This window comes from Penicilliopsis zonata, assembly GCF_001890105.1.
Source record: "Penicilliopsis zonata CBS 506.65 unplaced genomic scaffold ASPZOscaffold_3, whole genome shotgun sequence".
In the NCBI taxonomy this organism is placed as follows: Eukaryota; Fungi; Ascomycota; class Eurotiomycetes; order Eurotiales; family Aspergillaceae; genus Penicilliopsis; species Penicilliopsis zonata.
Window position 1 is genome coordinate 361,604 of NW_019208913.1, and position 14,424 is coordinate 376,027.

General features: G+C 49.8%; 5 protein-coding genes across 5 annotated transcripts; 3 read left to right on the plus strand and 2 right to left on the minus strand.

The window, feature by feature from the left end:
* Nucleotides 1-273: 273 nt before the first annotated feature.
* On the plus strand, nt 274-5,440 carry ASPZODRAFT_60637 (hypothetical protein; the record flags this gene model as incomplete). The annotated part of the gene is made up of 7 exons (XM_022728935.1): nt 274-498; nt 573-2,618; nt 2,690-3,019; nt 3,076-4,075; nt 4,127-4,557; nt 4,614-5,058; nt 5,127-5,440. 7 exons carry the CDS (start codon nt 274-276, stop codon nt 5,438-5,440), a joined length of 4,791 nt encoding a protein of 1,596 aa, XP_022583399.1.
* Nucleotides 5,441-5,652: 212 nt separating this feature from the next.
* On the minus strand, nt 5,653-6,951 carry ASPZODRAFT_149869 (hypothetical protein; the record flags this gene model as incomplete). Its single annotated transcript, XM_022725537.1, has 2 exons — nt 5,653-6,469; nt 6,533-6,951. 2 exons carry the CDS (start codon nt 6,949-6,951, stop codon nt 5,653-5,655), a joined length of 1,236 nt encoding a protein of 411 aa, XP_022583400.1.
* Nucleotides 6,952-7,122: 171 nt separating this feature from the next.
* Nucleotides 7,123-9,091, plus strand: ASPZODRAFT_129221 (hypothetical protein). Its single transcript, XM_022722216.1, has 10 exons — nt 7,123-7,308; nt 7,364-7,392; nt 7,446-7,460; nt 7,525-7,549; nt 7,611-7,932; nt 7,991-8,100; nt 8,162-8,307; nt 8,370-8,427; nt 8,488-8,652; nt 8,744-9,091. Exons 1-10 carry the CDS (start codon nt 7,280-7,282, stop codon nt 8,949-8,951), a joined length of 1,107 nt encoding a protein of 368 aa, XP_022583401.1. The 5' UTR covers nt 7,123-7,279; the 3' UTR covers nt 8,952-9,091.
* Nucleotides 9,092-11,809: 2,718 nt separating this feature from the next.
* Nucleotides 11,810-12,418, plus strand: ASPZODRAFT_139846 (hypothetical protein; the record flags this gene model as incomplete). Its single annotated transcript, XM_022724604.1, has 1 exon — nt 11,810-12,418. One exon carries the CDS (start codon nt 11,810-11,812, stop codon nt 12,416-12,418), a length of 609 nt encoding a protein of 202 aa, XP_022583402.1.
* Nucleotides 12,419-12,633: 215 nt separating this feature from the next.
* On the minus strand, nt 12,634-13,986 carry ASPZODRAFT_60358 (hypothetical protein; the record flags this gene model as incomplete). Its single annotated transcript, XM_022728912.1, has 1 exon — nt 12,634-13,986. The coding sequence occupies one exon, from the start codon at nt 13,984-13,986 to the stop codon at nt 12,634-12,636; it is 1,353 nt and encodes a 450-aa protein (XP_022583403.1).
* Between the last annotated feature and the right edge of the window lie 438 nt (nt 13,987-14,424).

A 14,424-nucleotide genomic window follows, 5' to 3' on the forward strand; every position in this document is an offset into this window, starting at 1 on the left:
GGTGTGCATGGCGGAAAAACCATCGGCCGTTTTATCGATACCGCTCTTTCTTCAGATCTGAAGAGCTCAAATCCTCCCTCTTCGCCTTGATCTCGCCCTGCAAGTCTCCTATCCCCAAAGCTGCCCTTCATTGATTCTTGTACCGGTGAATATGAGCTCCCTTGAGCTGTAGAGGGCTGCAGCTTCGGCTGCATCTTTGTCACCGTCACCCGTGGCAAAGGCCAACAAAGTCTGGGTATCTCCGAGCATCGTCGACCACCCACGTGCCCCGCTATGCCTCACAAACAGAAGAAGAACCAGAATGCCGTTTCGAAGGGGTCGCCCCGGGCGAACAAGCAGAGGCCTTCTATGGACCTACCCCTGGCCCACCCGCCCGCCTTAGCAACGACGACGACGACGACAAATTACCAGGAAATACATCAAAACGAGGTGGAAGCGCTCCGCTCGATATATGGCGAGGACTTTGAGGATGCCGAACAGAGGCGGTCAGCTTGGCAGGTAGGAAACGAGCTGTGAGATATGCGGATGTGGTGCTTCGGTTGTGACTAATGTGTACTTGTTGAAATGTTAAGCAATCCTCGGAAGTTGCCTTCAAGCTCCATTTGCGAGCGTCTTCTAATGTCGATGTCCGAATCATGCTCTTGGTGGACCTGCCAACGACGTATCCCAAGACCGTTCCCAATATCACTGTAGAGAAGCTCGAAGACTTGCGCCTAGGAGCCCAGGCCAGAATCAAAGAGATCCTCCGCAATAAGCCTAAAACCCTTCTTGGCTCGGAAATGATATACGAGATTGCCGTGTCTATCCAGGATGTCTTGGAAGATGCTGCACAGGCGAGGGCTCAGGATAAGGATCTTCCCAGTCTAGAAGAAGAACGCATCGAACAAGAGACTGCGGCTATTCAACGGGCGGAGCTGGAGAGACAGGAGGAGCTTCGTAAGCAGGAAGCTGCTACCGCAGAGGAGGAACGGGAATTGCAGCAACAGTTGGAAGATAAAATGAGACAGCGTACAAGGGCGCGGAAATCGCGGCGTAAGAGTCATGCATCGGGAATGGACGCCGATGCTTTTCTGGATTCGAGCGTGGAGAACCCCGGCGCAATTTCTTTTGACCCGCCACTCATTATGAACGACGCCCATAAACAACCGTTTGCCTTCCGTGCTGTTTATGGCAAGACACTACTCCAAAGCAGCGAGGGCCATGACACCTTCACAGTCCGACCCGTTGTTTCGGAGAGCAGACCTCACGCACCACTTCTAGTTCTAAAAGAGATTCTTCTTCTAGACAAAGGTTGCGGCTTCCCAGTCTTTAAAGAGCAGATGCGCTCAAGTGAAGATAAGCTGGAGGCTTTGAAAAGGCTCCGCCATCCGAATCTTGTGGATTTTGTAGGATTCAAGATCCATCGCCCCTTGGAACCGGGAGAGTTTGATGGTAGCTGGCGGATATACGTCCTTCTTGAATACGCTAACAAGGGTTCTCTGTCCGAGTTATTGGACATAGTGGGAACCATCGCCGTCGAGAATATTCGCTCCTGGATGATCCAGCTTCTTGAGGCCCTGGAGTTCTATCACCGCAGCGGCTTCGTGCATGGCTCTATTGACTGTGGATGCGTGTTCTTATTCCGAAATCAGGCTGGCGGCATCAATGTGAAGCTGCAGGCAAGGGTCGAAGATTCACTGCCAAATTCTCCTGGCGATAAGCGTGATCTGACCACATCGAAGTCACCATTCTGGCTACCACCTGAATTGACGCAGGAGGGTACGCCCCCCACCATGAAGACAGATGTCTGGGATCTCGGTATTGTTTTCCTCCAGATGGCATTCGGGAAAGATATCCTTGTGCGTTATACATCCGCCAATGCTCTCATGGGCACTCTTGGGCTGTCGGCTCCTCTACAGGATCTGCTGCATGAGATCTTCAAGCCTGATCCGAAGAAGAGGCCAACGGCATTCCAACTGCAGCCTTCGGAGTTCTTTCGAGTTAATGCACCTCTAATCTCGCGCACCAGTGCTTCAAACTCGATATCAATACCGCGACGCCCTCGCCTTGACTCCCAAAGTGGTTTGCCTGCTTTGTCACGTTATAGCCAGGACTTTGACGAAGCAGGTCATCTGGGTAGAGGGGGCTTTGGTCAGGTCGTTAAAGCTAGAAATAAACTTGATGGCCGTTTCTACGCTGTCAAGAAGATTTCGCAGAACTCGACTGCAGCCTTGAAAGATACGCTATCAGAAATCATGCTTCTGTCTCGACTCAATCACCCCTATGTTGTACGTTATTACACAGCGTGGTTAGAGGAAGATTGGCGTCACATTGAGGAAGATGCCATTTCAACTACCGAAGGAGATTTCATCTGCAGTCATGAACAAGGTGAATTTGGATACAGTACTGGCGGTCTTGACTTCATCAGCTCGAGCGGCTATCCAAAGATCGAGTTTGGTGTGGATAGCGATGAAGAAAACGACGGCACACCTTCCACTCTCGAAAGAAGGGAAGATACCACAGAGAGTTACAGGACTGATAGTGGCGTTGGTACTGAAATAAGTCGTACTAGGTCCGGCTCCCAAGGCCGTCTAGTGACTACTATTCTCTATATTCAGATGGAGTATTGCGAGAAACATGTGAGTTTTATCTTGCCCCTGCCTTCTACCAATTCAGCTCAAGACTTTGAAGCGTACTGATGATATGAAAGACCCTTCGTGACCTTATTAAAAACGGTCTGTATGATGACATCGACGGTTCCTGGCGTCTATTCAGGCAGATTTTGGACGGCCTCAGTCATATACATAGTCATGGAATCATCCATCGGGATCTAAAACCCGATAATATTTTCATTGATGTCGCAAATAACCCTCGAATCGGTGACTTTGGTCTTGCGACCAGTGGCCAGTTCATGACAGCTGTGCGCTCAAGTAGCGCGGCAAATTTTGATGGTAATCTAACCCGAAGCTTGGGCACAACGTACTACGTTGCTCCAGAGATGAAATCCGGGTTTTCTGGCCAATACAATGAGAAAGTTGATGTGAGCATCTTCAAGATACCCAAAGGCCTATGAACCCCTGCTGATTCAACACACAGATGTACTCACTCGGTGTCATATTCTTTGAAATGTGCTATCCACTGCCGACAGGCATGGAACGAGATCAGATGCTACGATCGATCCGAGAAAAAAACCATGTCCTTCCGCCAATGTTTGATCAATCCGAGAAAGTTGTTCAGGGGCAGATTGTTGAGTCGCTCTTGAACCATATTCCAAGCCAGCGACCCTCAGCTAGTGAGATACTTCAAAGTGGCAGAATCCCACTTCAGGTTGAAGAAGAGACCTTCCGACGTGCGATCGTCCACTTACTTTCTGATCCAACTTCTCCGGATTACAAAAAGATTCTCTCGGCCATATTCTCGCAATCTCCAAAGAAATTCGAAGACATTGCGTGGGACATGGAGTCGCGCGGCTCCCCGGCGGCAAATGAGCTGCTAATCCAAGGGCTCGTGAAAGAGAGGCTGGTTTCGATCTTTCGCAAGCATGGGGCTGTGGAGTCCCCAAGACAGATGCTGTTTCCGCGGTCTCAGCACTACGAAAACGGCGTGCGACTTTTGGATTCCTCTGGCAACCTGCTTCAATTGCCCTTTGACCTCACTCTTCCAAACGCCCGTGCAATCCCACGCCAGGATGCCTCTCTGGAAAAGACATTTGCCTTTGGTACTGTATACCGAGAATCGCCTCATGGAGGCCAGCCAAGGACACATAGGGAGGTGGACTTTGATATTGTCTCTCATAATACATTGGATCTCGCATTAAAAGAAGCCGAGGTGATCAAGGTTTTGGACGAGATAATTGAGGAAATGCCTCCTCTAAGATCAGCCTCAATGTGCTTCCTCATCAACCATTCCGACTTGCTCCAGATCATCATGGAGTTCTGCCGCATTACCCCATCTCAGATACCAAGGGTAAAAGAGACTATCAGTAAGCTGAACATCGGTAAATGGACAATGCAGAAGATCAGAAGTGAGCTTCGAAATCCGGCAATTGGAGTGGCATCTACGTCATTAGACGACCTTGCACGATTCGATTTCAAAGGTTCGTACGGGATTTCTTCTAGATTGCAAGTTACCACTAATCAGAGAATAGATTCTCCCAAGCAAACTCACAAGCGACTTCAAGCTATCATGGAAGGAACAGAGTTTGCTGAGCGATTGACGCCGATATTCGCGCGGTTGAGCATACTAGCGAATTACCTCAAGGGCTTTAATGTGAAACGAAAGATATATATAAATCCTCTCGGCAGCCTAAACGACAAATTCTTCAGAGGGAGTGTCCTTTTTCAGTGTGTCTTTGACAGCAAGAGACGGGATGTGTTTGCCGCTGGTGGGAGATATGATCGCTTGGTCCAGGAGTTTTGTCCAAAGATTCTATCAAGTCATTCTCAAGCACGCGCTGTCGGCTTCAACCTGAGCTGGGATAAACTCAGCTCGTTAATGATTGAGTATTTGGATTTCATGTTCAAGTCTTCTATCAGGCACCCTGAGCTGGAAGCTACACAGTTCTGGAAAGCCCGTAGGGTATGTTCTCATCCCTTGACCATTGGTAAGTAGCCAGCTTTACTGACTTTAGCCAGTGCGATGTACTTGTCGCTAGCTTTGATGCCTCTGTATTACGCACTACGGGCATCAAGATCGTTCAAGACCTTTGGCAACATGAAATCAGTGCTGAGCTCGCTGTCGATGCCTCCTCGCTGGAAGAGCTCTTATCGAAGTATAAAGACCATAATCACAGTTGGATTGTCATTGCAAAGCAGGATAGCAAAGAGCGTGGGTTCAAGATTCGAAGTCTCATCCGCAAAGAGGAGTTCGATTTGCGAAGTTCGGAGTTAATACCCTGGCTACGAACTGAGATGCGAGCTCGGATGCCTCGTGAAGCCTCTTTGGATTATTCTAAACAACCTAAACTGTTGGGTCCGTCGGACTCATCATCGGCCCACAATGAGAGGACCACTGATGTGCGCATTCTCGTTCCTCAGCATCGGAGCAAGAAGACGAATAGACGAAATATCGTGGAATCTGGTAAGCCTTCCTGCCCAGTGGAGGTATGGTTTTTCTTTTTTTTTCAGTGGCTAATTTGGGTGGCATAGCTCTTCTTCGCTCTCGAGAAGTAGCTGAAAAGGCTCTGGAAGGCCCAGTTGTCGCTATTGACACGAGAGACGACGTCCTCGAGGCCATCCGCGATACACGGCTGTCTGACCCAGACAGCTGGCGTACAGTCATACAAAATTCACCATTAACGGAACGTAAATATCTCGGCCAGGTACATGACCTACTTCTGGATCTCGCATCCGAAAGCCATGGCGTGGGTGACAGCACCGAAGGCTTCACAAACGCCTTCATATATAACTATCGCACAGGCTCTTGTCAATATTATGACCTGGGCCATGCACCACATCGGTGATGAGTAAGATGTTTGATGAATTTATATTATATTCACTTTTTTTCTTGTCATCTTAGGTATCTTACAGAAGTGATATCTATGATACAGTCAGAGCATGTAATTAGCAAGTATGAAATGATGATATTCCCAAGGTATCTCTGCTATTATACATATCAAAAGAAAAGAAAATGCGTCTAGTTTTGGTAGGAAGTTGAAAAAAACTTAATGATCAATCAATCGCTGTCGTCATCGCTGCCATAAGCGACTAACGGCCCACCGACGCTCTTGGGGCCTGCTTGTGTTGTCACATTTCCTCCAGTCAGGCCTTTCAAGGCTGCAACCGTCGAGTTCGAGAAAATACCACCCGCAGTCTCGGCCTGGGGAAGCGGCACGGTCGACGATGCGGTAGATTCAATCATCAGAGGTTGATGCGGTGCGTCAAGCTGGCCTTGTTGTTCCATACCCTCGAGCTCTCGTGATCTGGCATACCAGACCTCGTCTGGCGGTTCGTACCCATCCAAACCAAATGTCCCCTCTATCTTCTTTCTCTTCCGAGCCTCTGGGTCCCGTCCTTCCAGCTCCGCGACAAAGTCAGCGGGGAGAGCACGCCGGACGGCCTCAGCGGCTTGTTCCTCCAGCCTACGGGCCTCACGCTTCTGCGCCAATGGATTGGGGTCGACGGTTGCCCAACGGACATTTAAGATCTCGCTGTGGTCAAGGCTCTGGTGGGCCATGGCCTGCAAAGCGAACTCGGCATTCGCGATGTTGGTGTAGGTCACGAACGCAACGCCGCGCGACGTCAGCACGCGGATACGTTCGATCTGGCCCCATTCGGCGAAATGACGCGAGACAACTTCCTCAATGTCATCGGTGACATGGATACGTCCAACGTAAAGTGTACGGTTCTGGCGCGTGAACGAACCCACACCGCCCATATCGTCTCGGTAGTCGCTGAACTTATCTCTACCAAAACAGTCATTGTTAGGGTTGAATAGATCGTGCACTGTTGGGAGGCGATGGAGATATTCGCATTCATGACCCTTGTGGCATCTAGACATAACACATGTTTAGTTTTAGGTTAAACGAGATGATGGGTGGAAAGGGTCTACTCACACGCCACGGGCGAAGAACAAGCAAAAGAATGAGCCTGAAACTTTGTCTGCCCGTGTATATCCACTGTCTCTAGCGATATTGCATCGTGAAGGTGCGGCGTGTTTTGAGAGATACTTGTCCTCGCGATCACCACCAGACCATTTGTTGTACCAGATGTTGAACACAGTACCTGTCTGCGGCGGTGGCTCGGACTTGATCGTAGCTGGATCTACCTGCGTTCGAGCTGGTCTGCGTTTGCGACGAATGATTTTTTTGGTCTTCTTCTGCGTGGCATCGCCGTCACCGTCAGTGACGGCGACGGCGGTCTCTGACGTCTGCGCCGGGACGAGGCTATTGTCTTCCGAGGCGGCGACCTCCTCAGTGGCTAGGGGACTGTTCGACGCGACAGGAGGCGTATCAACGACAGCAGATTCGGCCATTGTGAGCGTGTGATGTGTAGGTTGTTTGTTGGCAAGGCAAGGTCGAAGGCAAAATATCGTCGCCCGGACGAGGTTGGCGATAGGTTACATAAGCAGAGATCATGGGGCTTGGCGTCCCTCTTTTGGCTCTCGAATTTGATATCTGCGGAGTTGATCTGGATTCCAGTCTGGGGATCAGGATATAGCTTTCGTCTTGGGCAAGAAGTGTCTTATTATTCTCTGCATTGGATAGCCGTGCAATTGGCACCTCTTTGTGGGTTTCTGTGGTCTTCCTATTACTTTTCAAGGGTGGAATTTTTGAGTCTGCGGGGGACTCTCAACCGTCAAGATGGTGAATATCACAGATAAGATTAAGGAGTACGAAGCCGTTTAGCTTTGATTTATGGACTCACGCTTACTGGATTGACAATAGGATTGAAGATGAGATGAAAAGGACGCAGAGTAAGAAGAATTACCCCTCTATCTGAACACCCCGCAGCTAACTGTGAGAATAGAGAATAAGGCGACAGGTGTGTTATCTTCTGACTACGGTCATCTTGAAATCATTGGCGTTTCGATTCTAATGTGATCTAGAATATCATCTTGGTCTGCTAAAAGGGTACGAGCTGAATCATGACTCCGTCAATTTCCAGGCCTTTCCCACTCACTGTCGATTGCAGAAAACTTGCTCGACTAAGGGCACAGCTCCTAGAACCCGCAGGCGGCGCCGGGTCTGGTGGTGGTGCAGGCTTCGATGTCAGCAAAAGCGGTGATGCTCGTGTGGCGTTGGTGGGCTTTCCATCCGTCGGAAAGTCGACGTTTCTATCCAAGATCACCAAGACGAAGAGCGAAGCTGCTGCCTATTCTTTCACGACATTGACGGCTATTCCCGGTGTCCTGGAATACGGGGGTGCTGAGATCCAGATCCTCGATTTACCTGGTATCATTGAGGGTGCCGCTGAGGGTAAGGGAAGAGGAAGACAAGTCATATCCGCCGCAAAGGTAAATGGTTTTAATCATTTTTAATCCGTTATGATAAGTCATACTGAGTGAATTATAGACAAGTGATCTGATCTTAATGGTCCTCGATGCCACAAAACGTGCCGAGCAAAGGAGTCTTCTGGAAGCCGAGTTGGACGCAGTGGGTATTCGACTCAACCGCGAGCCTCCGTAAGTGGAAGCCTTGATTGAACACTCTTTCTGTTCCTGTTGATACTAAATGACGAAACAGCAATATCTACTTGAAAGCAAAGAAAGCCGGTGGCATGAAGATCACCTTCCAGACACCCCCGAAATACCTCGATGAGAAGATGATCTTCAATGTGCTTCGCGATTATAAAATTCTCAACTGCGAAGTCCTGGTCAGAGATGAGAATGGTATACATATGCCTTGGCTTCCTGCTTTTTTATGCTCTGGAAATTTTGCTAATAGAGCCTAGCTACGATTGACGATTTCATCGATGTGATCATGAAAGACCATAGAAAGTATATCCAATGGTACGTGAGCAATCTCGTCTTCCCCTAAATATATGTCCCTCCCACTGATTGGTCATCCAGCCTGTACGTCTACAACAAGATTGATAGCGTGAGTCTGGACTTCCTCGACCAACTCGCCCGCGAGCCCCATACTGCCGTGATGAGCTGCGAGCTCGACCTCGGAGTCCAGGACGTTGTCGAGAGGATCTGGAAGGAGTTGAGATTAATTCGGGTCTACACAAAGCGGTATGTCAAGTATTCACGCTGATTTCCCTTTTTTCTCTCTCTCTCTTCACTGGACAAATGAAAAGGCTAATGGGTACATTAATCTATACAGGAAGGGAGAGGACCCGGATTTCAGCGAAGCGCTCATTGTGCGAAGCAACTCCTCTATCGAGGATGTCTGCGACCAGATTCATCGCACGCTCAAGGAGACTTTTAAGTACGCCCTGGTGTGGGGGGCAAGTGCTAGACATATCCCGCAGCGGGTGGGCTTGGGCCATGTTGTTTCAGATGAGGATGTGGTGTCTATAGTGGCGAAATAAGTATGCATACCTGAAAAGAAAATACGATTACTATGGCATTTGTACAGTCTGAACTGCGATGTTCTAAGGAGTGTCTGCTACCTGTAGATTAAGTGTTGGTTAGGTCGCCATATCTTCTATATAACCAGTTTCACTCCCTCATTCATTTTCCCTTTTTTTGTAAAGGCTATAAATCTCTTATGTGATTTTTCTATGGCAAGATCCCCTACGAAGACGATATAGCAGAAGATTTATAAGTTGAGCACCATTAGGCTATATTTTATTTACAATACAGAAGTGATATATCACAATGATAATAGCATAACCTTTCAAAAATAGAAAGTGTAAACTGCGTTTAATAAGAATAAAATGTTGGAGGCATCAGCCTAGCTAGGCCTAGCATTATCCAGCTCTTACCTTCTCTCTCGCCTACACACATCCTAGATAGCTCCGTTCTATATCTAGCATCTCCCCCATCTCTTCCGCATCCAGGGCACCTTGTCCATCATAAGATGTATAATTTCTATTTAGGCAGTAGAGACTTGTGAGCTAGAACCATAGCATCCACATATTCATACTTCATTCTGATGAAAACTGTCTGCTTGGCTTCGAAATATGAAATCAATGCAAATATATAGATGGTCAATTGTCGAGGAATTGTCAAATCTATCTTACCTTCCATGCACACATACGTCATACGTCGTAATGAAACCCAAACCCGATTTCTGGGAGAGATGTCAGATGTTTGAATGGCAAGGCTATTGCGTATCCTGTGCATTTTCAGTCATCAATAAATGGCCCTGGTTAGCCAAATATTGAACACGTCCGCATTCCAACATCTCCCCTCATCTCTCTGACCTTCCCCGGCATACCTCGAAAAATCTCCCGTCTTTTATACGGCGTAGATGTGACTTATTGATTGGTTCTTTCGTTGTTCAAACCCAAAGACGAAGAGCTGCAAGAGCTGCATCATTGGCTCTGAATGGCCTGCAGGGCAGCAATAGCGACATACCGAGAGCCCTCAGAGTCGATTTGGCAGCAACAATGCGGTGATTAGGTAATGGCGTGGCAGTCGAGCGAGGCGGCCCTATGCCCAAAGAGGAAACACCCCATCAGTGGGCTCTAAGCTTCAGGAGGTCAACGATTCGAAGTCTTTCACCCGTAACAAGTCTCTAGGCTTAGTATCCAACTGCACCGTGTCTCCATTCTTGACCTTATTATACCATAGAGCGAATAAGAGACGCGTCTGGATTTCAATATTGAGTGATCCAGTGGCATCAGCTATTCCATGAGCCTATTCGAAACTCCTGGCACTCTGTGTCAAGGCAGAAGTGAGTACGTCTGTCAGTTTGCTCGCTGATTGTCCAAGTATTGACCAAATAGTACTTCAATAACCCAGTTGTAAAATGTTACATGTCGAAAGTTAGGGCTGGGTGCCTAGAAATTCATATGGACCACTTGTTCAATCAGATTCTGCGCCTCTACCTCTCTATAGAGTCGTTTTGGGCACGAACGAGAGCTATTCACAAACCTAAATTCGGCCATACGGTCGAGCGTTGTGGTTACTAGTACCCACAATGATGCACTGTGAAAAATGCTCTTTATGGAGTGTAAACGTCCGCCCAGCGCCTTGAAAAATGGCAAGGAACCCACAGCTGCCGCCTGAGACAAAGCCGAATGACAGCTGCAAAACTATCTGGCCCGCTCAACGAGAAGAAGCCGGACATACGATCTTTCCGGGATTGTGGCCATCGGAAAATTCGCCCGGTTTCCACACTGCGAGCCGGAAGCTACAAGCTAGAGCTCTTCCCAGTTGGCAGGAATAAGGACACGAACGAGTAGAACGGAGGACATGCGATTGATAGAGAACTGGGACTGCTCTTGGAGGCACTTTCTACAAAGCAATTTCAAAAGAGTCTTGTTGTGTCTAGGGACATAGACCATGGGAAATCATCATACATCATTCTTCCTTCGAAAGGCTGGTATAAAGCCTGAGACTGGGTGTCAAAGCGAGCATCTATGCCAACGCCCAAGTGAAGGCTTCTTTATATTCCACCCGAGACATGCATCTTTCGCCTGCTCTATGAATAGAAGGCTATTCAGGCTACAGGCATAAAACTCATAAGCCAATTCTCCCAAACATTGAAAATTTCCTTTGGAGAGTTGAGTCAGTGTCATGGGCCTGAGCATTCTTTGACAGTCTGAGTTTCGAGTCGACTGCTGCTGCGTGGGGTATAGACAGTAGGTTCCAATGGTTTCAAGAGACGTAGACATACCGATAGAATGTGCGAGAAGCTTAAAGCCATGTCTACCTGGGTGCACTTGAAGAACAACAAGCTTTGAAGTTACACAGGCATGCATACTCCGTACACTCACTGCAAGGCTGGCACAGACCGACTTGACTTGAGATATCATGAGATTCGCAGCATCACATCACCCAATAATGCTTCTCTATCCTATACGAACATCATTGCGTCGGTAACGCTGGACAATCCGAGGTGCCTGGGCATGGCAGTCACCGTTATCAAGTCCCAACCAGGACACTCGAATACATTTCCTCAAGTCCATCTGAAGAAACATTATGAACTTGGTAGATAAGGGATTACAGTACTGTCTGGATCAGCTGTCTACTCCTCAGCCAGTTGATGATCCATGCACTTCCAATAATCCCCTGCCAACTCACCTGCAGCCTGCATTGCCTGATCACACTACATAATCCCATTCCCCCTCGTCTCTCTCGTCTCTCTCGTCTCTCTCGTCTCTGTACTATTTCCTGTCTTCTTTCCTTCTTAGCCTAATACACCATCCCTTGAAGAATATAAAAATCAATATACGTCTACTTTATTAGAGAATAGAAAAAAGAAAGAAACAAAAAAAAAATGAATGACCCTTTCACTGTGGCAGTGACACTCGTCACATTAACCACTATCACAAGCCTCTCCGGGCGAATCCTCCTCTATGCCCTCCTCACATCGCTGACGTTGAAATTCCTACACAACCAGCTCCAGAAATGGAACCTCATCGTCGACAAACGCATCCAAGCCCGCGCCACACAGCTGACCGAACACCGTCGCGCCGATATCCAGCTCGCCCTCTCGCTGCTTCACGTCCGGGAACCAGACACCGACCAGATGGAGGAGATGCGATGCTCTGCCCTCGGATCTGGACAGAAGAGTCTCGTCGAGATTGCAGAGTGGATACGAGATTACTTCACTCAAAGTCAAGACCACGACGGAAATCAGCCTCGCAACCAAACCCCGCGCGTGGTTTCCTCTGCGTCCATCTCCACGGCCGAGTCCGGGGCCGCTAGTATCTTTTCTTTCAGACAGGATTATGCCGAGGAGGATACCATGGAGCATGGTGATGTGATCAAGGATGAGCAGATAAAGGCCCATATGAATACTACCTCTGATACCACCGAGGCGATCATGGATGGCGCCAAGTTTAAGGTGGGGGGGGATACGCCGATGGTGGCAGTGGCTGCTTGAAACTTCTCTCTTTAATAATTATCCCTCGGCTTGGAGGTTGCAACTCTCTCAGAGTCTTGTCTACTTTCTCATTGACACTCTTTATGAATTCACGATTTTCATTTGATGAAAATGTATATTATCAGAAAACTAAGTACACAAACATCCACATAACATGACCAGCAAGAACCAGAAACCCAACTCCATCCCAAAAGTATAGACCCAAACTACCAGACTTAAGCAGCAGCAGCAGCAGCAGCAGCGGCCGCGGCGGCGGCAATGTTCTGCATGCCAATCGTGGGCTGGACGCCGACACGCTCCTTGGCGAGCAGGTCAACCAAGAGCGGGCTCGGGCGGCTGTCACGCTGCGGGTAGTAGGCAGCCTGGCCGTTCTTGTACTTGCGGACACTGTCGATGTAGATGTCGAACAGGTACGACGAGTCGAGCGGGCCACCCTTGGCCTCGGGATGGAACTGGGTGCTGAAGATGGGGCGCGACTTGTGGATCATACCCTCGTTGCTTGAATCGTTCAGGTTGACAAAGTAGGGCTTCCAGTCGGCGGACAGGGTGTCGGCGTCGACCGCGTAGCCGTGGTTCTGGCTGGTGATGTGGCAGCGACCGGTGGTCAGGTCAAGCGCGGGGATGTTGTGGGCGCGGTTACCGTACTTGAGCTTGACGGTGCGGGCGCCAGCGGCCAGAGCGAGCAGCTGGTGGCCCAGACAGATGCCGAAGATGGGCACCTGGGAGGTCTCCATCAGCTTGCGCAGATGGTAGACGGTATCCTGGCAGTGGGTCGGATCACCGGGGCCGTTGGAGATGAAGACGCCGTCAAAGTGGTGGGCCACCTTGTGAATCGGGTAGTCAAAGGGAAAGACGGTGATACTGGCACCGCGGCTGACCAGGCTGCGCAGGATGTTCTCCTTGACACCGCAGTCGAGGACGGCAACGTGGCACTGAGGGTCGGCGGCGCTGACGTGGAAGGGCGCCTTGGTGCTGACCTGACGGACGAGGTGAATCTGTTCGGGATCAACGAACGCCTCGTCCTGGTCGGCATCGTACTCCTCGCCGACAGTGATACGGGCCAGGGAGGAACCCTGCTCACGCAGATAAGTGACGATGGCACGGGTGTCGACACCAGAGATGGCGGGGACGCCCTCGCGGGCACACCACTCGCCGAGGCTCTCGACAGCGGTCCAGTGGCTGTACTGCTCGGCGACGTCGGCGACGACGACACCAGCGGCCTGGAGATGGGGGGACTCAAAGTACTTGAGGAGACCATGCTCGTCACGGGCGGCCGAGGGCACACCGTAGTTGCCGATGAGCGGCTGGGTGAAGACGAGGATCTGACCGCGGTAGGAGGGATCGGTCAGGGACTCCGGGTATCCGACCAGCGAGGTGGTAAAGACGGCTTCACCGGAGATGTTGGACCGGGCACCAAACGACTTGCCGTGGAAGATGGGGCCATCACGGATGGTGAAGGTAGCCGGCTCCATGGCAGCCCGGCTGCGCACCGTGGCCATGAACCGGGCCTGGGAAGCCATCATGGAGGGGGCCCGGGAGGGCATAGCCTTGAAGACTCGAGCAAACATTGTGTGATGAAAAAGATATGGGGTGAGAGATCGATTTAGATGATGGATTCTAGTTTACGGAAGCTTTCCAGAGGTGGTCCGAGATGTAATCCTGGACAAATTAGCCTCCTCAAGTCCAACGATAGAGCGTACGGCGTGGCGGGATGATGCCATGGTGGCCAGCGTACCTGAGAAGTGAAGACTGAGGGTGCCAAACGCATAAGCGCGACTGTGCTGTTTCCAGTCACAATAATATATATGGGAAAGGGGGAAGAGGTGTTTAGTTGAGCATGAATTGAGCAGCCGTGGTGAGGTTTTTGAGCAGTTCTCGTAGTGAGTCAGAAGAAAGGAAGAGGACGAAGACGAGGGAATTTTTCCCTTTTTCTCACCAGAAGGGCTGGCTGGTCCGTGCACTGCCACACCGGCTGGCCGGGCCAATCCGCGGGCAGAATCCCTGAC